The 26,926-nt window shown below is 39.8% G+C and overlaps 1 protein-coding gene across 1 annotated transcript in view; it reads left to right on the top strand.

Annotated features, from left to right (window-relative positions):
* Window positions 1-7,364: 7,364 nt before the first annotated feature.
* The window catches only part of ATAD5 (ATPase family AAA domain containing 5), a gene marked incomplete at both ends in the record, with an annotated part of 39,106 nt that continues 19,544 nt past the window's right edge, over window positions 7,365-26,926 (top strand). Inside the window, 8 exons of the mRNA XM_084236811.1 lie at window positions 7,365-7,430; window positions 10,463-12,378; window positions 13,351-13,459; window positions 19,280-19,441; window positions 20,697-20,820; window positions 22,260-22,341; window positions 23,508-23,692; window positions 26,422-26,579. Coding sequence (XP_084092937.1) covers window positions 7,365-7,430; window positions 10,463-12,378; window positions 13,351-13,459; window positions 19,280-19,441; window positions 20,697-20,820; window positions 22,260-22,341; window positions 23,508-23,692; window positions 26,422-26,579 — 2,802 coding nt within the window. The remainder of the gene's footprint in view (window positions 7,431-10,462; window positions 12,379-13,350; window positions 13,460-19,279; window positions 19,442-20,696; window positions 20,821-22,259; window positions 22,342-23,507; window positions 23,693-26,421; window positions 26,580-26,926) is intronic.

Genomic DNA, 26,926 nt, shown 5'->3' with positions numbered 1-26,926 from the left:
GGGCCAGGTAATGTGGACCAACTCAGTAGCCTAGGAGAACCCTGCAAAGTCAGTGGACCTTGGCAGCCTAGAAGATCCCTGAGGGCCCAGCCAATGAGCAAGAGACACAAAATGCAAACACACCCAACAACCAAACCCCCAGTGCTTGCCCATATAAGCACCTGCTTCTGACATACTCAGTGGCTACCCCCTTGGGACCCCACTCCACTCAGAGAGCTTTCCTGTTCCTCTTCCTACCTACCTATTAATAAATCTCTTGCTTTTCTGGGACTTTGGTCTTGACGTTGAATTCTTTCATCGCCAAAGACAAGAACGGAGAAAGAGCCTGCCTGGGGTACTCAGACTCTGGTCTTATTCCTAAAAGCCCCAATTCAGTCCCTTACTCCTTATTCAGTACAAACCTCCCCATACCTAACTTCAGTCTTGCCATCTGCCTCGTCAGTCATGGCTCTCAATTCTGTACCAAAGCAAAGACTTAGTAAACAAAAAAATTGGGGCATCTCTGGTGGCACAGGGGTTAAAGATAGCGCTATCAAGCTATCACCAGTCACAGTGGCATGAGTTTGATCCCTGGCCAGGGAGCAAACCACATGGCGCAGCAGACCTTTCCTGTCTCACCCGCTGCTCCCCTCAGCAGTGTATTTCAGTAGATCTGCCTGTTCTGCTTCCCACTCTGTCTCTGGTGAATCCTCTCACCCCCCCCCCCCACAACTCTGGCCTGTACCCCAGTTCTTGTATGCATAAATAAATAAGAAATAAAAATCTTTTAAAAAATTTTAAAAATGTACACAGAAGCTTAGGAGCTGGGTGGGAAACCCACTGCTAGTGAGGAGAAGACAAAAAGGTCTCTTTGTTGGTATGCTGGGGAAGTAAGGGACAAGGCCAAAAATATATGTAATGTTAATACATTTTGTTTTTGTCAGTCTTCTTTGAGCTTATCTTGTCTCCCGGTTTATTCAGAATGCTTCTAAATATTTTTGGTATGTTTTTACATAATTCAGTTATAACTCCAGTCACCCTAGTTTTCGTGCCTGTGCGTTCCTTCCCGTTTGTATCCTTTTAGATATCTTCAGTTGCGAATTCCAGAAAATCCATTCAAATTGCCTTAAACAATAAAGAGGATTCATTGATCAATACAGCTGAAAAAAACTTTAGGGTTAATTTGATTCAAAGGTCAGCCACTGGCTCCCTGGGTTAAGTCTTAGCATTATCACCACTATCGTCTGAGGCCTGACTTCTATTCCCAGCCAAGGAGCTAACACACATACGGCACAGCAGACCGCACCTCTGGCCTATACCCCAGGTCTTCTACAAAATAAATAAATATTAAAACCAAACAAGGCCTCCCCGGTGGTGCAGCGGTTGAGCACTGGGCTGCGAAGCTGCCCGCAGCCACTGCAGCGCCCATTTGATCCCCGGCCGCTGGCGACGGTCCCACATGGCACGCAAACCTCTCCTGCCGCCCGCTGCTCCCCTCAGCAGTGTATTTCGTCAGTCTGCCTGTTCTGCTCCCCGCTCTGTCTCTGGTGAATCCTCTCACCCTCCCGTGCTTCTGACTGTACCCAGTGCTTGTATAAATAAATAAATAAATCTTTAAAAAACCAAACCAAAACAAACAAACAAACAAACAAAAACAAAGGTCAGACTTCCCAAGTCTCTTTTCTGCCATTTGTGCCATTATCTTATTTTTAGGCTGTTTAATAATATACCTGTTGGCAGGAGTGGAAGGACTCTTCCTTCGACCTGTATCAATAGTACAAATATGCTTATCTCCCAGAGGCACTGAGAAGATTGTTTTGCTAGTTTTCTTAGCCCCAATTAGGTAACAGCCTTTGAACCAATAACTGGCTGTGACCAGGAGGTGGGATTAGTAGATTGGTATAGGTGAATCCAAAGTGAAATTCACTTTCCCCAAGTATGTGGGCCTAGTCAGGAAGTGTGCAAACCAGAATAACAGTGATGGTTAACAAGAAAAAGAGAAAACAACATCATTCACTTTTTCTCGATGTACTGATTATAGTGTATCAATGCAAGAAAGCACTGAAGTTAGTTCAGAGAACTGAAAATACGGTAACTTTGCTATTTTTAAAAAAAGATTTATTTATTTATGCATACAAGAACTGGGGTACAGGCCAGAGGTGTGGGGGGTGAGAGGATTCACCAGAGACAGAGGGGAGAACAGAACAGACAGACTGACTGAAATACACTGCTGAGAGGAACAGTGGGTGAGTCAGGTGAGGTCTGCTGCGCCATGTGGGCTGCTCCCTGGCTGGGGATCGAACTCAATACTGCAGTGGCTGTGGATAGCTTCATAGGTTGCGTCTTAACCCCTTGCACCACCAGGGAGGCCCGACACTGTAACTTTGTAAAAATCTCCGAGCTACAGTTTCTCAGTCTATAAATTGATATGGTCTTGTGCCATGTAAAAATACACATTTATTTACAAAATGTTTAGAGTGCAAGGTATGTGACTGGCTGTATGCTAGGTGTTGGGAATGAAAACAGGAGTTGCCTTCATAGTTCTAGGTGTGTGGGGGATCATACATGAAGTAGACTTTATAATATAATTCAATGAGTGTAATGGTGGAAACACAGACCTGCCACTTAAGCCAGCCCAAGGCACAGTAAAAGGAAGACGGCGTCAGGGAAAGATTCTCTGAGAAGATGAACCTTGTGCTAAATCTTTTTTAAAATAGAGATTTATCTATTTATGCATACAAGAACTGGGGTACAGGCCAGAGGTGCGGAATTGGGGTGAGAGGGTTCACCAGAGACAGAGTGAACAGAGCAGGCAGATCCACTGAAATATACTACTGAGCGGAGCAGTGGGAGAGATAGGAGAGGTGCAGCACCATGTGGGGATCAAACTAGTACTGCAAAGGCTTCGGACAGCTTCACTGTGCTGTGCTTAACCCCTTGTACCACCAGGGAGGCCCCCCTGTGCTAAGTCTTTTTTTTTTAATTTAAATTTTATTTTTATATTCCCCATACAATTACAACTCCCTTATTTTGACCCCAATCCCTCTTTTCCCCGCCCCCCAACCCCCATAGAGTATCTCTGGTTCATAGTTGTTGATTTTGATACCTGTGCTAAGACTTGAGGCTTTTCTAGTTTACTGTTGTCTCTCCTGCTTTTCCCATCCCCCCACACACACCCCAAAATAACAACAAAGGAATTAAAAACTGGGTCAAAAACAAGTAGAAGAGAAGAAAGTACAAAAAAACACTAGAAAGTTCCACAAAAGTTTAGAAGATGCTTCCATCTTCTAATTCTAGCAATTCTAGCAGTAATTGCCCAAGTCAACTGACGGAAGTTACATCCTAAACTACAGAGAGGAACCATTCAGAGTTGTTCCCCCACCCCCACCAAGACATCTGAAAAATGCAGGCTAGCCTTTCAAAATTTTTAGTCATTTTAAAAAACTGCAACCCCTATCTAGACATTCCTTTCTTTATTCCGCTTCCTGTATTATTTTCTCCTCAGCATTTATCCCCACTTTATCATGCATTTTATATTGTCATTTTTATTACATGTATCTTCCAACTAGAATATAAACCATTAAGAGGATACAGATTTGGGACCTCCCTGGTGGCACAGGGGTTAAAGACACGTGTTATCAAGCTATGGCCAACCACTGCAACATGAGTTGGATCCTCAGCCAGGGAGCTAACCTCTTATCCCCTGCATCTCTGGCCTACACCCCAGTTCTTGTATGCCTACCCCAGTTCTTGTATGTATAAATAAATCTTAAATAAAAAAGAGGGTACAGATTTTTATCTGTTTTGTTTTCAGTTGCTTTGCTCATGACTGGCATGTGTCAGGCATTGAATAGTATTTATGGAATGGCTGGAAGACTGGATGGGTGAGTGGGTGGGAGGATGGCTAGATGAACACACAGCCTGTGTGAGGTATGGGACTGAATAATGGAGGTATCAGTTAAAATTAGTTTGATCTTCCAGGTTCATTGTGTTAGTCTATGCATTTAGCTAATTGTACCCCATTTCTTCCACCCACCAGCAAGAGACATGACGACTCCTGCCTCAAAGAGACTTGAGAAGAAACTGAATGGCCCCAGAGAAATAACCTCCACCTATTAACATTGGGAGTTCCCCAATGAAAATACCAACTCATATCATATTTTCAGTAGAGCCCACTAACTTCCACCCATGCTGATAACCTTCAATCAGCTTTAACTATTTTTACAGCTTTATTGAGCATAACAAATCAGCAATAAATTGCATAAAGTACACAATTTGGTTAACTTTGATATGAGTAGAAATCCATGGAACCATCACCATATCCAGGATAATCAATATTTCTTCCAAAGTTTCCTTCTAACCCATTCCTCTCTTTAACTTCGGATCTCAGGCAATAAATGAACTGATTTCCATCATTAGAGAGTAGTTTGCATTCACTCAACTTTTACTTAAAAGGAATCATACAATGTGTACTTCATTTTCATCTGGTTTCATTCACTCAGCATAAGGATTTTGTCCTGTCTATATTGTTATATTAATAGTTCATTTCTTTGCAATTCATGGTAAGTTTGTATCAAAATGTGTTTATTTACTTACCAGTTGATGTGTTGGTCTCAGTTTTTAACTATTACAAATAGGGCCTCACCTGATGGTTCAGCGGTTGAGCGCTGCCTGCAGCCTTTGCAGCACTAGTTCGATCCCTGGCCACCAGTGAGGGTCCCACATGGCACGCAGACCTCTCCTGCCGCCCACTGCTCCCCTCAGCAGTGTACTTCAGTCCTTCTGCCTGTTCTGCTCCCCGCTCTGGCTCTGGTGAATCCTCTCACCCTCCCACGCTTCTGACTGTACCCAGTGCTTGTATAAATAAATAAATCTTTAAAAAAAAAATAAAAAGAAAAAAAGAAATAACTATACAGTCAAATCATTATGCAATATACTTTAAACTTATACAGTGCTTATGTCAATTACACCTCAATAAAACTGGAAAAAATAACCATACAAGCATATACAGTATTAAAAAAATAAGGAAATATTATTGTAATAATGCTAGGAGAGTTTTGAAAATAACCACTTCTGGGAAAATGAACTGAAGTATGAAATAGAAATCAACTGTTTTTTTTTTAATGTTTTGTAATTCTCTTTTATATTTATAACCAAATGCAGATACTATTTTGATAAATAAAAGTAATTTTAAACAGTAGAAGTTTGCCAAATGGGGAAGATAATCTAAAATGAATGTGTATATTATAAATGTTAAATTGCTATACAAATGTGAGAGATCATTTTACTTAAAATTGACAAATGCCATGAGCTCCTAAATAACGGCCATGTAAAATGCAATCTAATATCCAAAAATAAACTCTGGCAAATATTTAACAATTTAATGATATTTTAATGCTTAGTAAAGTAAAAGAATAAAAAAATTTCTAGAGACATATGCTGTTACCCAGCAATCCACTTTTAAGTGTGTAGTCTAGAGAAATACTACATTTGCTGAAGAAGACATGCACAGGAATATTCAGTAATTCATTTTTTGAATAACAGAAAAGTGGAGACAATCTAAATGTTCTTCGAAATGGATAAATAAAATGTGGTGCATATATATGGACGGGTAAAAATGTGACCCCAAAATTAAAAGTAAAAAATTTTTTAAAGATTCAATGAGGAAAAAGCAATGTGGTGAATAAATGGACAGAATGTTCAGGAATGAAAGGGAATGAGTTAGATCTACATGTATCAAGAAAACAATAGATGAAAAAGCTAATTACTGAGTGGTGATTACAGTGTTACTTTTTACGTAAATAGAAGCAAACCGGAAGATTTTTCACTGGCTGTGTGTGTGTGTGTGTGTGTGTGTGTGTAGTTTATTTATATATATATGTATGTGTGTGTGTGTGTGTATATATATATATGTATATATATATATGGTTAATAGTGCCTAGGGCTTGGACAAAGTGGAAAAAAGACCAAGTGGGGATGGGGTGTGGGTGGAAATAAAAAGAGACTCAGTTTTCTCTGCAATTTTCTCTTTTATTTCTCACCCCCGCCTCTTTCCCTTTCCGTCTCCCTCTTCTAGGAAATGTTCTTACACTACAGAGTGAAAGAGGCCCAAACAAAACAGTAATACCGCAGTCTCCCTTCCTGAAAACCTTACCCATAGCTAACAATTTTCACAGAAAATTACTACTGAGTTCATTGGAGAAATTTGTACCCCTTACATTGTCAAGATAACAGTAAATACCACAAAGATAGATATAATTACGTCAACAGCTAAAACCAGTTTGCATAACGCGACGTCACGCGTGTCTGCCCGTTATTACTTGCCATATCCTTTTACCTGCCTTGCTTGGTTCTTCCATACAGCGTAGTTAAAACTACGTGTTCAAACAAAATGAACATACTCTATATTTACGTAGCTGCAATTTTAATGTAAAAGAGTAAAAACCAAAAAAACCCATAAAAACGGCTTAGCTGGTGTATGAAATGATGACTTGTACAAACAGCGAACCACCAGGGCCCCGCGAAACTTGCACCTTTGCGGAGCAGCTGAGGCGATGACCTTGGGCGCCGGGCCAGCTCCTCTCCAGGACGAACGCCAGGGGAAGAAAAACCTCAGTTCAATTGAAAGTACAGATATCGAACTCTCGGACCCTCCAAAGAGATACCTCGCGTGCCAAAATGTGAACATTTATTTTGGGTGTGAGGAATAAAATTGCTACTTACTTTTTTGTATTTTTCGACTGTCCACTTTAAAAAAAAAAAAAAAGGTGAAGTCAGGGCACTCAAGGCTAGGGCTGCAATTCTACCACCAACTCTGTAGTCAAATGACGTCTCCTCGGAGAAACTGGCGCGGGAAGTTCGAATCCCCAAAAGCCTTGCCCGTTTTCCATTTCGCCGCACGGAGACGCCGCCTCCCGCCGCGGCGTGGCGGTATTTTGAGCCTCGCGGCTCACCGTCCGCGCAGCCCCGAGCCGCAGCCCGATGCCCCGCCCCCTGCGCGCGGGACGGCGCGAAAACCCAATTGACAAGAACTCGCTCCGAAGCCCGCGGGTCCGATCTGCGTTCGGCTTGCTCTCGGCGCCGGAACCCCGGTCCGAAGCGCGCAACCTGGAGCGCCCACTTCGGAGACGCCCCGCGCTCGCCGGCCGCGCCCCAGCGCCCTCACTGCCCGCGCTTTCCCGCCGCCTCTTCCCGCGTTCGCCTCGGCTGAGCTGGGCCGGGCCTCGGCGGCCGCGGCGGGCGGGCGGGCGGGCGCGGGGGACTCCGGGACACACCCGCGGCCCAGCTCCGCGCTCCAGCCCGAGCCGGCCGCCTCCATGGCCTCCGGGCAGGCCGGGCCGGGCCCCGCAAGGTCCTAGAAGCCGGGATTCCGGGAAGCCGGGAGCATGGTGGGGGTCCTGGCCATGGCGGCGGCAGCTGCTCCCCCTCCCGTGGAGGACTACGAGGTTGAGGTGAGGGGAAGTAGCCCCGTCGGGGGGGGGACGGGAGGGGGTGAAAGGTGATCCCGACTTGGCATCTGTGAGGGGGGAAGGGGACGTGTTGACGTTGTGTGCAACGACTGGTGGATTATGTTTGTCTCTTAAAGTGCTTGTGGTCGGTCCTGGTAAATACAGGGATTGTGAGAGGTTTGAGGGGCCACGTAAGTCTGGACTTAGGATACTGTGACCAGTTCCTGCATCCGGGAAAGTTGGTGGAACTTAATGTTTTGGATTTCTGAAATGTCGTGGGAGATCCCAGCGTCACGTCTAGGTTCATGTGTAGGAACCACGGAACTTTCACGTTGAACGGGATCTTTTAAGTTCATCCAGCAGCCTGTTCGAGGAACGCCACTGTGATGGCCACTGTGGGAATCAAACGAGGTTCTTTATAAAGAAGATTAGTTTCTCGCGACTCAAGAGTTTACTGTACTGCAGTTAGGAATCCCAGCATGGCATGCTGTTATTCTTATGTATTCATCAGATTTCGTTGAAATGCACTAAACAGTCATTTTAAAGAAATTCTGATGCCATGAAGCAGTGGAGTAGCATCTTAGACTTTTGCTGCTATAAATTTTTACCTCTAATCTCAAGCTAGAGTTCTGATTGACGTCCACATCGTGGTGTCTTTGAAGTAAGACAAAATGTATGTTCATTTATTTAAGTGATCCTCTTATTTCTCAGAATAGAGTAATTTTTTATCTATTTGCTAGTAGTTATGTTGAATGTTGATCGTTGTTTGTTAAATCAAGGCAGTTGCTCAGCGAGTCTCGGGTGTGAAAGACTTTTGTACCTGAGTTAACGAAGTTCTTCATTTTTGTGTGGTCATTTTTTTTTTGTTTTTTAATTTCAAATTTCGCTGGCCCCACCACTCCATCACTCACCACCACCCGCACTCTGTTTTGTGTTCAGTTTTATCAATATTTTCCATCACAGCTTCTGCTTTTGGTGTGCTGTTTGGAGAGCCTATTTCATTAGAATGATGCTTACTGTTTAGTATGGTAAGGGTAAGGCCTTTATACACCGTGTATCATTCATCTATAAAGAAATTTTATTATATACTCTACAGATAAGAGGTTAAAGAGTAAAGTAAGTTAAATGTGTTAGACAAAGTAAATTAAAAAGTTAAAATTTGCTTAAGGGTCCTTGTTAGTAAATGTCATGGCCAGTACTTGAACTTAGATCCCCCTAACTCTAGAGCCTTTTATATAGTGCCTCTGATACTCTCCCAGAGTAATAAAACAGCCCATTAATATTTTCTTCTGATATACTTACCATTTCATTTTGACATAAAATTTTAATCTGTAATTTATTTTGCCTCATATTAATCCAAATGGCTCCGAACTTGTTTCCCAATGATTTAACTCTTTCTTTGCTCATGAATTTGAATGTTGTTGTTATTATATTCCAAGTTCTTAAATATATACTTATGTCTATTTCTGGTTTTCTAGTCTGTTCCATTAAGTTGACAGCCTATTTACACATCAATATTTCAGTAATACGCTTTTAATTATGACTTTATAATATGTTTTAATTTCCTAGAAGTATAATTCCCAAGTTCATTACATACCTTTTAAAGAATTTCCTTGTTATTCTGGCAAGTTCTTTCTAATAATGAACTGAGGGAAGTTAAAATTAGTGCCTGATGGCACTTTTTGCAATCAATAAGCATTTTCTGTTCTCTAAATTACTAATTTATTATCAATAGAAAGACAACTTTTTAGCATTGTTGTTACCTTGATATTGTGAGCATAATAAATAAGAAGCAGACAGTATTTTATTTAATAGCAAATTAAAACCCTGGGAAGTTTTATTTGTGATAAGTATCCTTCACCATAATTTCTACCTGATCAGTAAATTTTTGGATCCTAAGCTTATTCACCATGTACATGTTTCTTTAGAAATGCTTTAAATAACTGGTTTACTTTTAATTAAAATGTTAAAAGGGAATATAGAATTAATATTCGTAGAGTCCCTATCATGCTTCAAACTTAACATATTATGTAATGTTTTCATTAAAAATTCTGTGAGGTGGGTGGTTTCACCTCACAATCCAAAGATTAAACAGATGTCAATAGAATGTAATATATTTGTTCAATACTACAGTGGTCTTGAAGCTTTTTATTGAAATATAATATAAAGAGAATAAAGCATACCAATTTTAAATGTATAACTCAATGTAACATTGAAATTTGAGTGTAGGTTTAACTTTAAAATTCATTTTCTTTCTAACACAGTAGTCTCCCCTTATCTGTGGGGCATTTGTTTCAAAACCCCTGGTGAATGTGTGAAACAAAGTATAGCACTGAACCCAATATATTACTATGTGTTTTCCTTCATATACATACATACATACGATAAAGTTTAAGTTATAAATTAGGCACCGTAATACATAAACAATAACTAATAAAATAGAACAGTTATAACTATACTTTAAGAAAAGTTATGTGGGGCCTCCCTGGTGGCGCATTGGGTTGAATCTCTATGGTTGTCTGCAGCCATTGCAGCAGGGGTCAAACCCCGGCCAGGGAGCTACCCCACAAATGCCACAGCAGACCTCTCCTGTCTCACCCACTGCTCCCCTCAGCAGTGTATTTCAATAGTTCTGCCTGTTCTGTTCCCCAATCTGCCTCTGGTAAGTCCTCTCACCCCCCTTCTACCTCTGGCCTGCACCCCACACTTGTATACATAAATTTTAAAAATCTTTTAAAAAATTGTTTTAAAGTTTAAAGTTTGTTTAAAGTTTAGAAATTAAAAAAAAAAAAAGAAAAAAGTAATGTCAATGTGGCCTCTCAAAATATATTATTGGGCCATAGTAGACCATGGACAACTAAAACCACCGAAAGATAAACCATGGAAAAGCAGGGGAGGGGTGACTACAGCATTTAATGTTTGACACTTAAGGGACCCTTCCTTTTTTTTTTTAAATCAATTTACATACAATATTTATGTTTAACACTGATGTTTCATTTTGCTTGAAGTGTCTTTTTCTTCTTTTAAACTGACAGGCATGCAAAAAGAGAAGGAAAGATGATGACAGATCTTCCTGCAAAACAATTACAAAGTATTTATCACCTGTAGGGAAGGCTGGAGACAGGGTTTTCTCACCACCAAAATCAAGTAATATTCTGAATTATTTTAGAAAGACTTCTCCCACAAATGAGAAGGCTCAGTCAGCAAGAGAGTACAAGATAAAGTCATCGGCACCATTACCTGCTGACAATGGCAAAGATTGTAAAACATCTTTGGAACTGGTTTCAAGTATAAAGTTTAAGAAGACAAGAAAGAGAGTTAATTTATCTCATCAACTTAATAATATTAAAACTGAAAATGATTCTCCAATTGAAATTAGTAGTAGTGATGATAGCAAAGAAGATTCTAGTTTAAATAGCGATTTTATGGAAAGTAGTACTTCTCTTTTGCTTAACAAAAAACATGTAGAGATATTTGCAGAAAGTGTTCAAGATATCAAAAACCAATCAAGCACTATAACCTCCAAAAAACGTTCTAAGAAAGTAAATACTAAACAAGGGGCCACAAAAAGTGATGGCAAAAATTTGAGAAAAAGGAAGTGCAGAGATGTAATAGATCTATCTGAAAGTTTGCCTTTGGCAGAGGAACTTAATTTTAAAAAAGATGGCCCAGATAATAAACAGACAATGCCTTTCCTAACTAATGAAAGTGAGAGTACTGCAAATGATGAAAACTCTAAAGATAATATAACTAAAACATCCCAGCTAAATGATGGCACAATAACTGTCTCTTATGAGGACTTTTTAAAAAGTCACAAAGAAAATAAAATGGAACAGATACCAGATTCTACAATGTCAGTTTGTATGCCTTCTGAAACTGTTGAAGATATAGTCAGAAGTGGTTGTATAAATGATACAGAGACCTGTGAAATTTCCCAACAGGTACGCTTTAAGACTGTTACTGTTCTTGCACAAGTTCATTCTATTCCCCCCAGAAGGGCCAGGAGAATACCCTCAATTTTCTTGAAACAAAAGCAGTTGGAAATGGAAAATAGTCTGTCTGATCCTGAAAATGAACAGACAGTTCAGAAGAGAAAATCTAACGTTGTTATACAGGAGGAAGAATTAGAATTGGCAGTTTTAGAAGCTGGAACTTCTGAAGCTGTAAAACCAAAATGTACTCTAGAAGAAAGACAACAGTTTATGAAAGCATTTAGACAACCAATATCAGATCCACTTAAAATTGGAGTAAAAAAGTCTTCTGATAAACAGAAAGAGCTCATTGACAAATCTTTAAATGAGGAAGGAAGAGACAATCCTAAAAACATTATGGAAAATTCTAATATCCCAATGATTTCAAATGATGACAATTCACAGTCACACATTGATAAAGGAATATTTCCTAAAAAGAGGAGTAAAAAGGTACAGAAAAATGATAAACTATTAGATACTGCTATTATTCCAGGTGAAAATAGAGAGGGAAAGACTCAGAAGAAAGAAGCAATTCTTGCCTTTAAAGATAAACAAAATCAAAATAAGCTTAGGATGACTTTAAGACAAAAGAAAACAGAAGTTTTCAAAAACACATTATTTAATAGTGAAAGTTTTACTTGTGAAGATAAAGCAAATGACGGCTCTCTAAAGACTTCCTCTCTGTGTAAGAATAAATCTTCAAGAAAAACCAGCCTGCCAGTTAAGGATAAAGCTATACATACTAAAGCTAACCCTAAAGACAATGTGGTAAATGTTTCCACACCCAAATCAACCAGAAGATCTGTAAGAAGTAGCAGCACACCTAGCACAGTAATCATGAGAGGTACTGATTCTGAAGATGCACAAGATGATAGTCCAGCAAAGGCTTCCACTCCAAAAGCAGCCAGCTTCTCAGAAAAGCATAGCTTGTATACAGCAGAATTAATAACAGTATCCTCTGATTCAGAGAGCCCTATAAGGTAAAGTTTTGCTTTTGTTCTAAAGTTATATTATCCTGCACATATTTTTTGGGAAGGGAAATACTTCAAACATTGGAAAATATTTTTCTACAGCAGTCAATTTATAAGAAAAAAACAAGGTTTCGGGCCTCCCCAGTGGCGCAGCGGTTGAGCGCTGGGTTGCGAAGCTGCCTGCGGCCTCTGCCGCGCAGGTTCGATCCCCGGCTGCTCCCCGGCCACAGGAGGAGGGTCCCACATGGCGCGCAGACCTCTCCTGCCGCCCACTGCTCCCCTCAGCAGTGTACTTCAGTCCTTCTGCCTGCTCTGCTTCCCGCTCTGGCTCTGGTGAATTCTCTCACCCTCCCGTGCTTCTGACTGTACCCAGTGCATGTATAAACAACAACAACAACAACAAAAAAAAAACCAAATAAATAAATAAAACATGCCTCTATAAAAAAAAAAGAAAGAAAAAAACAAGGTTTCAAAAATGCTGCTTATTTTCCATGTTTCATTTAAAGTTGGGCATAACTTCAGAGAAGTTTTAGATGTATTTTAGAGGAGTTTTGAACTCTTACTCATCACAATTGTTAAATCAGGAGAAATAGGCTTCAAATATGACTTCTGTATTTATCGAGCATTAGATCAAAGAATAAATCTTAGACCTTTATTTCTTGGTAAACTGAGCCATATACTATGTGGTATTTATATTTTTGTGCCGGTTCTCACTAATATAAAAGTGATGTTATGGGCTAATTGTTTATAAAACTTAGGATTTCTAAAAGAAAGCATTTGATATTTCCTAAGCACTTAGCATTGAGTTTGTCTTACTTTTGGATCAGTACTTTGATGCTAATGAGAGGTGTTTTTATTTATTTATTTTCTATTTTAGTAACGTCCAGAAAGTGGAGCCCTAGTTAGTTCTTTTCTGTATTTAATTTAAATTCTTGTGCATCAAATCATGAAAATTTTCTGAATATCGTTTTTTCCCCCCAGAATGAAGTTCACCAGAATTAATACTCCCAAAAAGTCCAAGAAAAAATCTAAGAAAAGATCTGAGAAATCTGAAGCAACTGATGGGGATTTCACTTCTCAGACAAGGAAGGTAATTTATGTATTAGAAAGACTAGTAAATGGTTTTCTATTTCCTAAAACAACAACTACTATTGCAAGTAATATCCAAAAGGAGATTAATTTATTTCATAGATTGGTTATATTATCTATAACCCTATATTATTTTCACCATTATCCATTCCTTTAGTTTGTTTATTAAGATGTCAAACCTCTCTTATTGTGAGATGAAAGCAATTGATAAAGACAGAATAATTTATCTAGAAAAGTTTTCTTAGAGTTACTTTCTAGGATTTTCTTGTAGATACTTAGGGATCATAAGTATAAGATACTTATAGATACTTTCGATACCTATAGATCATAATTGGATTTTTTTAAGGTTTATTTTTATTTATACAAGAACTGGGGTACAGGTCAGAGGTGTGGGAGCGTGAAACAATTCACCAGAGACAGAGCGGGGAGCAGAACAGGCAGACCACTGAAATACACTGCTGAGGGGAGCAGTGGGCGAGGCAGGAGAGGTCTGTCATGCCATGTGGGTTTCTTCCTGGCCGGCCAGGAATTGAACCCGTGCTGAAGAGGCTGCGGACAGCTTCACGGCGCCGCACTCTACCCACTGCACCACCAGGGAGGCCCCTGGATTTTTTTTTTTTATATATAAACTAGAAGCTAAAAAGTGGTATCTCTCAATCCTGGTACTGTTGACATTTTGGACTGAATAAGTCTTTGTTGTGTTACTGTCTTGTGCTTTGTGGATTGTTTAGCAGTAATTCTAATGTCTACCCATAAAATGCTAGTAGCACCCCAATTTCCTTTTGTGACAACCAAAAATGGTCTCCCAGTTTTGCCAAATAACCCATGAAGGGAAGAAAAAAATCCTCAATTGGAAACCACTGTTCTGAAGGAAGCAGTAGTTCCTTTGCTTTTGTGAAATAAGCTGCTTGTTTTTATAGAGAATTGGATTTGCTCCAGGGTGAATAGGTATAGCTATGTGAGGTTTGTTAGTTTTTTTTAAGATTTATTTTATTTATGCATCCAAGATCTGGGGTATAGGCCAGTGGTGCCAGGGATGAAAGGATTCACCAGAATCAGAGTGGGGAGGAGAACAGATGGATCTACTGAAATACTCTACTGAGGAGAGCAGCAGTCGAGACAGGAAAGGTCTGCTGTGCCATCTGGGGTAACTCCCTCACCAGGAATTGATCTTGTGCAGATAGCTTGATAGTGCTGAGACTTAACCCCTTGTGCCATCAGGGAGGCCCCCTCATTCCTTATCTCTTTACCCACACTATCCCCTATGCTTAGAAAACAATCTCGAACGTTTTAGGTCCCTGTTTTATCACTTCTGGAAAGTTGGGTACAGCATCCTATCTATGTACTCTCAGAGTACTCAGTACTTACTTTATAATAGATCTTATGACATATATTTTTTTCTTTTTTTTGTCATGCTTAGGTGAATGTGTTTTAGTCTATGAATAATAAGAGTTATAAATGACCACTAGGGAGTAACATGATCAGTTATTTAAAACTATTTTGAAATAATAGATTCACATGAAGATGCAAAGAAATGTATGTGGAGGTCCATGCACCCTACATTTAGCCTCCTAATATGAACATCTTATAGAACTAAACTGTGATAGGAAAAGTAGGATATGATGTTGGTATAATCTGCTTATTCAGATTTTACTAGTTTATTCACTCAATCTCACTATCTTATGACATATCTTCAATTGCCTCTTTCTTTGCCTGAACTACCTGTAAGCTCTGAGTTGATTTCACATGCATCTTGTTTAGAGTGCTATATCCAAATGCTAGCATGTAGCAATGTATTTAATAACTTTGTTGCATGAAAAAAATGAAACCAGAGCCATTCTGAATATCATTCTGTAAACATCTCTATTCCAAGAGCTGTTACAAATACAGACTTTATTTTTCATTAATTATTTATTAAAACATTTATTTATTTATGCATAGAAGAGCTGGGGTATAGGCCAGAGGTGTTGGGGGGGGGGGTGAGAGGATTCACCAGAGACAGAGTGGGGAGCAAAACAGGCAGATCTACTAAATACACTGCTGAGAGGAGCAGCAAGCAAGATAGGAGAGATCTGCTGCACCATGTGGGTTAGCTCCCTGGCCAGGGATTGAACTGGTGCTGCAGTGGCTGGAGATAGCTTGACAGTGCTGTGTCTTTAAATCCTGCATCATCAGGGAGGCCCACAAATAAGTTTTAAAAACTGGTGTTAGAAAAACCAGTTTTACCCTCACTCTCATTAAAACAGGGACAGTCTCTCCCAGAAAATCACTAAGATTTTCTCCTATGACTATTAAACAAGCCTGGATAAGGCATCAAAACACAAGGCCTTTTGTAGTAAGAGGTTCATTGACAGGTTAATGGTGTGAGATAAAATAAGTGATCTAAGAAAATTCAGATAAGGCCCCCAATTTGGTTATATTTGAGTTTTATCTTGCTGTAAAATTTATTACTGAGTGACAATGCTGGACAGTACATGGTCCACACCAGGCATGGTATAGCTGGTGAAAAACAAATTTAGCTATTCTCTAAAATTAAATTAAGTAGAATAAAATATGTGGGATAACATTCATCTCAGAGACTTTCCAACTTTAGCCGTGGTACAATTAGCTGAATTATTACTCTCCAACAGGATAAGAACCATATTTGTAACTATAGTATGTAACTAGGAGAATCACTTCCCAAGATGACATGCAAATTGTATGTTTCCTTATCTCATGAACTACAAGAATCTTCAACTATAAAACAGGGTTAAACATTAAGAGATTAATGATAGAAATACTAAGCACAATATCTGGAATGTGACAGTCCAAAAAAATGATAGCAATTAAATAAAAACAAAATACACTAATCCTTGGTAGCAGTTTTCACTGAGGATTCTTTTTTTTTTTTTTAAGATTTATTTATTTATTTGTTTGTTTGTTTATTTATACAAGCACTGGGTACAGTCAGAAGCACTGGAGGATGAGAGAATTCACCAGAGCCAGAGCGGGGAATAGAACAGGCAGACTGATGAAATACACTGTTGAGGGGAGCAGCAGGTGTGGCAGGAGAGGTCTGCGCGCCATGTGGGACCCAAACCGGTGGCAGGGGATCGAACCGGCCTACAGCCCAGCGCTCAACCGCTGCGCCACCAGGGGAAGCCCTCACCAAGGATTCTATCGGAATCACCTGGGCCTCCCTGGTGTCTCAAGGGGTTAAGAGCGTCAGCACTGTGAAGCTTTCTGCAGCTAGAGTTCAATCTCCAGCCAGGGAGGTGACCCATATGACACAGCGAACCTCTCCTACCTCGCCTACTGCTCCCCTCAGCAGTGTATTTCATTCAGTCCGCCTGTTCTGCTCCCCCCTCTGTCTCTGGTGAATCCTCTCACCCCCGTACCTCTGGCCTGTACCCCAGCTCTTGTATGCAGGACAGGCGGACTGAGCGAAATAAATTTATTTATGCATACAACAGCTGGGGTACAGGCCAGAGGTGTGTGGCGGGGGCAGTGAGAGGTTTCACCAGAATCAGAGTGGGGAACAGCAGGCAGATTGACTGAAATACACTGCTGAGGGGAGCAGTGGGTAAGTCAGTAGAGGTCTACTGCACCATGTGGGTAGCTCCCTGGCCCGGGATTGAACTTGTGCTGCCATGGCTGCAGATTGCTTCATAGATTGCGTCTTAACTCTTGTGCCACCAGGGAGGCCCCTATAAATAAATATATCTTTTTTAAAAAAAATCACTTTGGTGACTTTTTCAAACTCATACCCAAAGCCTCCCTGGTGGCACAGGGGTTAAAGTCTCAATGTTAACAAGCTATCACCAGCCACTGCAGCACAAGTTCCAGTAAGGAGCCAGCCCACAAGGTGTAGCAGACATCTCTCTCACCCGCATGCAAGCATTTCATGGAGGGAGTGACCAGTGTTGCCAAATGCTGCAGTTAAGTGATGTCTGCGTTGATGTGTGCTTTGATTTTTAGCTCTCTTGGTTAGTGCATTCAGTTGAGTAGTGACTGCATAGGTAAAATTATTTACCTACATTTAGACAAGAGGGAAAACCCAGACAAGTTGGGTTTTTATTTCAGGTAGTCATGTCAAAAGAAGGTGAGAATATTTTAAGATGGTTAAATGACGTGCAGTGGGATCTAGGCCGGGTTGGAGAAAAGGAGAAAGCTATCAGGACTGAAGTTCTTGATGTGGTCAGGAATAACCAAGTAAGCTGGAAGGACAGGTGGCTAGGTATTATTTTATTTTAATTTTCCTATTATTTTAATTTTTCTGTTTTTGTATAAACAAAACTATTTTTATTAGAAAAATAACTACTAGAAAATAATTTCAAGTAATAGAACTGTACAGTGTCAAATGTCTAAGTGTATTTTTTTCACACATTTACTAAAACTTATCTTTTTGTATAGTAGTTTGTATCAGTGATTGAGTTCTTAATTTAAATTTGGGCAATTATTTTGAATTTGCAATGTCCAAAAGTTTATTGGGCTGCCTAAAATTTTGCTAGGGCTAGCAGAACAGTGAAAAACTTTATCACTCTCCTAATATGGTAGCAAATCCTAACAGTCCTAACTGCCTAACATGTATTTTGAGTATTTGTGTGCTAATCTTTTTAGTGCTTTTAAAAAATACTTTATTTTTTAAAAAGATTTATTTATTATTTATGCATATGAGAACTGGGGTACAGGCCAGAGGTGCAGAGGGTGAGAGGATTCACCACAGACAGAGTGGGGAACAGAATAGGCAGATCTACTGAAATACACTGCTGAGGGGAGCAGTGGGCAAGACAGGAGAGGTCTGCTGCGCCATGTGGGTAGCTCCCTGGCTGGCTGGGGATTGAACTTAGGCTGCAGAGGCTGCGGGATAGCGTCATAGTGCTTTGCTTATTAATTCCTTGCTCCACCAGGGAGGCCCTTAAAAAATATTTTAAAAGTTTTACAAAACAACAACCATTTATTTGAAAAACAAACAGCAAAAGTATATAAAATTAAAAGTGATTTTTTTTTTTTCTTTCTCATTCCCATTCTGTAGCAGTAATATCCTTAACATGTTATGTTTTATCCTTCCAGGCTCTTCACCATGCTCAAATAGTTATATGTCATTTTTAAAGGGGATCATATAATATAAAGCTTGCTGTATATGTGTTTTTAATCCAAACATAAAAAAACTGTAGAAATCAAAATATGTAAAACACTTTATCTGGGATACTTAAATCTGCAAGATCACTTGGCATATCAGTGACAAAACCAGACCTAAATCAAACTTTATTCTTAGATAATGTTCTTTTTCATTACTAATGCCTTTCAACCTCTCTAAAGGACTCAGATAGGTAGGTAGGTAGGTAGGTAGGTAGGTAGGTAGGTAGGTAGATAGATAGATCGATCAATCAATCTATGTATTTTTTGCTGTTGCTAAATAGACTTTATTTTTAGAACAGGTTTAAGTTCATAGCAAAATGAGAAATTTCCCACATACCTGCACCACACATGCTTCCCCCATATCAAATGCCAGATTATTTTTGTTACTTACAAATTGATGAAGTTACATTGATACATAATTATCACCCAGAGTTCATAGTTTAGGGTTTGCTCTTGTGTTACATATTTCCTGGGTTAGGACACGTTTAAATGACATGTACCCACCATTATAGTATTTTACAGGGTAGTTTCAGTGTCTTAAAAATCCTCTGTTCTCTGTATACCCTCCTTTCCTTCCTCCCTTAGCCTCTGGCAACTACTGATCTTTTTATAGTCCCCCTAGTTTTGCTTTTTCTATTTTTTCTCTATTATTAAATATAAATGTTTACCAGTGATCTAAATCTTTCAATTTTTTGTTTAGGTGAGCACTGCTTCAAAAAATGTATCAAAAGCAAAACAATTGATTGAGAAAGCAAAAGCTTTACATATTAGTAGGTCAAAAACTACTGAAGAAACAGCGACACCTTTAAGGCGTTCATCTAGGCGTCAGATGCTTCCTGAAAAGAAGTTGTCGGAAACAGAAGTAAGTATTTCAAATATTAATTGGTATAAACTGTCTTATTCTGCTGTTTGGAGTGGGCGAAGGAAACCTTTATAAATTTGTTTGGTAGAATTATAAGATAGCCTTGTGGTGGTAGAAAGAATACTATTATTTCCTCTCTAAAAGTTTTTGACCCTCTTGCCTCCAGAATACAGTCTGTATCCTTATGAAGTCAAGATCCTTCATAGACTGAATTATATCTTCCCTTTCTTCAAAATAACACCTTCCTCATAAATGTAATTTTTGCTCTAGTCACACTAAATTCCTTTCTGCCTAAGTGGTGCAATTTTTACTATTTTTGGTTTGCAGTCTCAGCTTAAAATATACATTCCAGGTACTCTTTCCTGCCTGATGAATTCCTATGCCAACTATTAGATCCTGGTGAATAACCACTTCCTCTTTTTTATCCCCCCCCCCCAACAGCTTTATTATAGAAACACAATTCATATACACAACTCACCATTTAAAGTTACAGTTCAGTGACTTTTAGTATATTCACAGAGTATTAAAACATTTCATTAATGCAGGAAAAACTCCCATTTCTCTTCAGATATCACCTCCTAATCTCTCCTCTCCTGGTCCAGTAATCTACATTCTGGCTTTTGATTTGCCTGTTCTGAACTTTAAATATAGATGGCATCATACAATATGTGATCTTTTATGTCTAGCTTATTTCACTAAGCATAATGTTTTCAAGGTTCACCCATGTTGTAGCATCAGTATTTCATTTACTTTTGGTGCCAAAAAATACCCTATTGTATGGACATAGCACATATTATTTTCCCATTCATCAGCTGATGGACATTTGGGCCTCCACATTTTTTTTAAAGATTTATTTATACATACAAGAACTGGGGTACAGGCCAGAGTTTTGGGGGGTGAGAGGACTCACCAGAGACAGAGCAGGGAACAGAACAGGCAGAGCGACCTAAATACACTGCTGAGGGGAGCAGCGGGTCAGTCAGGAGAGGTCTGCTGCGCCATGTGGGTCACCTCCCTGGCCAGGGATCAAACTTGTGCTGTAGTGGCTGCGGTGAGTTTCATAGGTGTGTCCTTAACCCCTGGCGCCACCAGGGAGGCCCTGGGCTTCCACTTTTTGACTCTAATGTTTCAATCAGTGTCTGATGAGGACATGTTTGGAGTTGTTAATGTTAATTTTCTTATCTAGCACTATAATCCTTTTGGTATTTTAATGATAATTGTATGACATTAATTTTTTTTTCTTATTCTGCCTTAGGACTCTGTAATAATAATAGATTCAAGCCCTACTTCTTTAAAGCACCCAGAGAAAAATCAGAAGAAACTTCCATGTCTGAATGATGTACTAGGAAAAAAACTTAAGACACCTAAAAATGTACATGGTAATGAGATTTAGTAATATTTTGATGAGCATTAAAATGTTTTGGGGGGATTTTAATGTTCTGAATTCTCTAATTTTAATTTCATGTCATAAAATGCAAACTTTTAGTTGTAAGAAATATAAGTAAAGTTATAATGTAATGAAGAGTTTTACAAAGGGTAGCAGTGTATTTTAAGTTACAACATTTCTGTCTCTTTTTGAAAGCAGAGTTTTTTTGTTTGTTTTTTTTTTTAAGATTTATTTGTTTGTTTGTTTGTTTGTTTGTTTATACAAGCACTGGGTACATCAGAAGTGTGGGAGGGTGATAGAATTCACCAGAGCGGGGAACAGAACAGGCAGAGTGACGAAGTACACTGCTGAGGGGAGCAGCGGGCGCAGCAGGAGAGGTCTGCCATGCCATCTGGGACTGTTGCTGGCGGCCGGGGATTGAACCGGTGCTGCAGGGGCTGCGGGCAGCTTCGCAACCCAGTGCTCAACCGCTGCGCCACCGGGGAGGCCCTAGGTCAATTTTTTAAAAATTTAAATCTTTAGATCTTTCCCTAGACTTATTGACTAAGAATTTCCAGAGTTGATTTGTGGTACTATGTAGTCAAAAAAAAAAAAAAAAAAGGAAAAGAAAAGTTCTCCAGAAGAGTCTGAGAGATTCTGGTGTTGAGATTGCCAGGTTAAGAGACCAGGTTATCATTGTCATGGTGGCCCATGGTGGCATCACTCCCACTGCCTATGGTCTACGCTCTGCTGAGTACTTGCTGCCTTTGACCAAATGACATGATATAGATATTGACCATTGTCTGGCAAGAAGCTTGATGGCTGTAGGACTGGGTGTTGCAGCGCTTGCATTTGCAGTTCGCTGTGCATTTCAGATTTGGAAAACTCTAGAACAAGTAATCACAGAAACTGCAAAGAAGATTTCTGCTCCTAGCCTTTCATCCTACTACAAAGGAAAATTTGAACAGAAATTGAGTAGGCTAGTAGCTAGTCTTATTCTGGGTGTAAGCCCATATGCTGGCAAGACCAAGATTAGAACAGCTCACAGGGGAATCATGATTTTGCATCACCCAGGTAAAAGTGGATCTCCCTAATAGCAGCCAAAAAAAATGAAGCAAAAAACTTGCTAGAAGCAACCACCAAACATTAATACTCAAGAGCTATTCTGAAGGAGAAAAAAGGGTAACTTGAAAAGAAATGACTGCAAGTGAATCTAAACCATGTCCTTCATAATTTTCATACATTTACTGACCACAATCATTTATTCCATGAGCAAGGTATATAATAATAAAAGATTAATAATCATAGTATTATCTAAAAAAAGACCAGATCATTATATGGAAATTTAAGAGTTAATTTTTTTAAGTTTGAAAAGATAATTTTAACAGTAACTACAGGTAATTAGTAGAGGTGATAAACATTGATACTAACTTCAATATTTATTTTTCTAAGGAAAAATGAAAGTGGCTCCATTATTTCTTTCCAGAAAAACTCAAAAAACATCTGATCCTGTCCTTGGTTTAGATGAAAGCAGGTTAGTCCAATACAAATTTTAAAATGTCAGGAATGTTTTATGAAATGTACCAAGTCCTTGACTTTTTTTTTTTAAAAAGATTTATTTATTTATGCATCCAAGAACTGGGATGTAGGCCAGAGATGTGGGAGGTGAGGGGATTCACCAGGGTAGGGAGCAGAACAGGTGGATCCACTGAAATACACTGCAGAGGGGAGCAGTGGCTAATCAGGAAAGGCCTGATGTGCCATGTGGGTCAGCGCCCTGGCCAGGGATCGAATTCATGCTGCACTGGCCGCCAATAGCTTGATTTCACTGTGGTTTTAACCCCTGGGCCACCAGGGAGGCTCTCCTTGACTGTTTTTATGAAAGAGTGCACACCTTTCATGTTGTAGGATTACCCTAAACCTGGATCTGTCTGATCTTTCCTTAAAACAAGAGTTGGCATAGATTCCCGTTAGAATAACCACAGAAACCATATGCTGTGCTGCTGTTCTTGGTACATCACAAAGGAAGCATACATGCCCTTGACCCATCACACCACTATTGATGTTAACTTTGAGTAGCTGTTGCAGTCTTTCTTTGTTAGTTGGAAGAGTTTTTATAGTCTCCTTTCACTTACCCTTTTCCTCATGGATTCTTATTTTATTTGGTAAGTTTTAATCCATTAAATATTATTTATTTTATGCTCATTGTTTCTGATTTGGCCAGTGCAAGCCCTTCAACTTGCTTTCTCTGTCCTTTTGACATAGCCTCATCATTTATTGGACATTTCTTATTTTCTGGAGAAGGAAGACAATCCAGGCTTATCTTTTACTTGCCCTGCCCCTGCTCTATAATCAGCCTTTTCTCCAAGGAACCCATTTTTTTTAAAAAGATTTATTTATGCATAAAGGAACTGGGGTATAGGCCAGAGGTGTGGGGGGTGAGAGGATTCACTAGAAACAGAGTGGGGAACGGAACAGGCAGATCTACTGAAATATACTGCTAAGGGGAACTGCGAGCGAGACAGGAGAGGTCTGCTGCACCATGTGGATAGCTCCCTAGCCAGCCGGAATATCGAACTCATGTTGCAGAGGCTGTGGATTGCTTCGTAGTGCTGTGCTTAACTCCTTGCGCCACTGGGTAGGCCCAAAAGGTATTTGTGTCATAGTTTACTTTTTCCTTTTTTCTCCTTTTCTTAAAAGTCAAGATACAACTGAAAAATCTCAAGATTGTGAAGTTCAGTTTAAAGCAAAGCGTGACTTTTTAATGAGTGGTTTGCCAGATTTGTTGAAGCGACAAATTGCAAAGAAAGCTGCTGTACTCGATGTGTACAATGCAGTGAGTACCAGTTTCCAGAGAGTTGTTCATGTACAACAAAAAGATGATGGTAAGCTTATTATTACTGAATATTTGCTTTTAAGATGTTAGAAGTAATATAAAACCATTTAAGTTGGTTTAAGATGATTGTAGTGGGAATTCAAAGGAGGTTCATTCTGTCTTCCTCATCTTGGGACTCAACTTTTTAAGACTGGGGCATAGAGGCAAGAAAGCCATTCTCATGCTATGCCGTGAAAGAATATGCCACGGAAGAATAGGCAAGGGTTTGGGAGCGCAAATGAATGTCTTTCTCCAGAGAAACACTGTGTTCTAAAAGGAAGGTACTAGTTTCTGAAGTCAGCCTGTGTGTAAACAGATCATCTTTAGGAATTTCTTTAAAAAAAAAAAAAATGATTTATTTATTTGTACAAGAACTTGGGTACAGAGGCGTGGGAGGGTGAGAGAATTCACCAGAGACAGAGCGGGGACCAGAACAGGCAGACGGACCGAAGACATTGCTGAGGGGAGCAGCGGGTGAGACAGGAGAGGTCTGCTGCGCCATGTGGGTTTCTCCCTGGCCGGCTGGGAATCGAACCCACGCTGCAGAGGCTGTGGACAGCTTCACAATGCCCACTCAACCCACTGCGCCACCAGGGAGGCCCCTTTAGGAATTTCTCAGTGGAGCTCCATCTGTTCTTTTCCCATCTACTGCTGAATGTTAAAAGGAAATCTGTTTTCCCAGTCTCAAAAACAGCTTTTGCTGTTTAGTAGCATGTAAATATCTTCTGGAATAGGTAACAAGTAGTAGGACCTTGTAGCTCTAGTTCATCCTTTTCTCTCATGTACTCTGCACAAAAGCAAGCTGTTTTCACAAGCCTTTTTGTATGGTGGTATTAGCTTGATAATAATCTAATTCTCTGTGGATTCAAATGCTCTAGCAATCAGTATTTATTTGTTTCTTAATTACTGATAAATGTACAAAGCCTTATACTTTGTTGTTGTCCTACCTAGAGTTTTTTGTGTGTGTGAACAAAAACAATTTTATTGTCAGCTGGCTTTGTGGTTTGGTTTAGTGTACTCCATCTACTCATGAAATGTACACTGTGTCTGTTCTTTTTTATTTCTTATCCTTTTGTGTTTCTGACCTTCATGTTTTTTTGAATTTTGTTCAGCCTGTCTTGTATGGGGAGTTTCCCAGCCAGTCTTACATTAGTTGATGGAGCCTTTCTTGTTATTTTCCTAGTTCAAATTTATATAGCATTTTCCTATTTTGTATAGAAGGACTGGGGTGTAGGCTGGAGATGCAGGGAGTGAGAGGATTCACCAGACACAGAGCGGGGAGCAGAGCAGGTGGATTTACTGAAATACACTGCTAAGGGGAGCAGCAGGCAAGATAGGAGAGGTCTGCTGTACTATGTGGGTTAGCCACCTGGCCAGGGATTGAACTCAGGCCACCACGGTGGGCCGTCATGGTGATAGCGCTGAGATTTAACCTGTAGGCCACCAGGGAGACCCTATATAACATTTTCTTTTTTTTTTCTTTTTTTTTTTCTTTTTTTTTTTTAAGATAGATTTATTTATTTATTTATTTTTTTAAAGAGGCACGTATTTTATTTATTTGTTTGTTTGTTTATACAAGCACTGGGTACAGTCAGAAGCGCGGGAGGGTGAGAGAATTCACCAGAGCCAGAGCGGGGAGCAGAACAGGCAGAAGGACCGAAGTACACTGCTGAGGGGAGCAGCGGGCGGCAGGAGAGGTCTGCGCGCCATGTGGGACCCTCCTCCGGTGGCCGGGAAGCAGCCGGGGATTGAACCGGCACCGCAGAGGCTGCAGGGAGCTTCGCAACCCAGCGCTCAACCACTGCGCCACCGGGGAGGCCCTTAAGATAGATTTATTTATGCATACAAGAACTGGGGTACAGGTCAGAAGTGTAGGGGGTGAGAGATTCACCAGAAACAGAGTAGGGAATAGAACAGGCAGATTGACTGAAATACACTGCTGAGGGGAGCAACAGGCGAGTCAGGAGGTCTGCTGCACCACGTGGATAAGCTCCCTGGCCGGGGATCAAACTCATGCTGCAGTGGCTGCAGATAGCTTCTTAGGTTGCGTCTTAAACCCCTTACGCCACTATGGAGGCCCCTATATAGCATTTTCTAATAGTTTTTTTAAGTATGGGAATTAATTATGCTTTTCTTCCCTGATTTTTGATAAACTTGTTTTTATAGGAGTGTTACTGTAAAACTTCGCATATCTATTTGTGCATGAACAGATGAAACAAGCATGGAGAACTTCTCTCTGTTTAAACCTTAGTAGTTATTTGATACTTAGCGTTGTCTGCCATTTTGCTGAGCACTTCATTCACACATCTAATTTAATTTCTGTAACAACTCCAGGAAATTTACAGATGACAAATCTAAGGTTTAGGATCTTGACTATACTCACATAGCTAGTAAGTGACAAAATCTGAATTTGAATCCAGCTATGAGTTCAAAGTTTAAACTTTAAATCAGACTGCTAACTGCCCCTGAAATTTTAACCCTCAGAAACAAGGTTAATTTAAAGAGAGAGAAAATTTGCTAATTTTTACTTATTTTTAACATTTGGGAGGGAAGGGTAGGTCATTTCTACTACTTGTATTTGTTGGAGGTGAGGATTGTTTCCTGTGAATTCAACAGAGTAACTGTTGTGTTACTCTGTGTTAACTATGTAAAGGTTGTCAGTCTCATATTTACAAATTGACAATAAATGGATAGTATGGATATGGAAAGTAATTAAGATAATTTTTCTTTTTTTCTTAGGATGCCACTTATGGCATTTGAGACCACCCACGTGTACTCTCTTAAATAAATTGAAGGAACTGAATAATAAAGTAATAGATCTTTCAAAATATGTCATGGCTCTTGGTGAATTTTCAACACTGAATTCAAATTTGAAAAGTAATAATTCTGCTATTGTGGTAAGTGTTAGAGAGCTCATCTATTGTAAGGTGTTTTTTATGTCTTTCAGATGGATAGACAGACAGATATTATTAGAGCATAAAGTTACTTTTTTTCTAGAGTGTAGTTTTTTTTTTTTTTTTTTATATACAATAGCTGGGGCACAGGCCAGAGGTGCGGGAGGGTGAGAGGACTCACCAGAGACAGGAGAGGTCTGCCGTGCCATGTGGGAATCTCTCTGGCTGTCTGGGAATCAAACCCGCACTGCGCAGGTTGCAGACAGCTTCACAGCGCTGCACTCAACCTGCTGCACCACCAGGGAAGCCCTCGAGTGTAGTTTTTAAAAAGTCTCTGTTGAAGTACATAT

The sequence above is a fragment of the Talpa europaea genome (assembly GCF_964194135.1).
Source record: "Talpa europaea genome assembly, chromosome: 7".
In the NCBI taxonomy this organism is placed as follows: Eukaryota; Metazoa; Chordata; class Mammalia; order Eulipotyphla; family Talpidae; genus Talpa; species Talpa europaea.
This window is presented reverse-complemented; position numbering and strand designations above follow the sequence as displayed.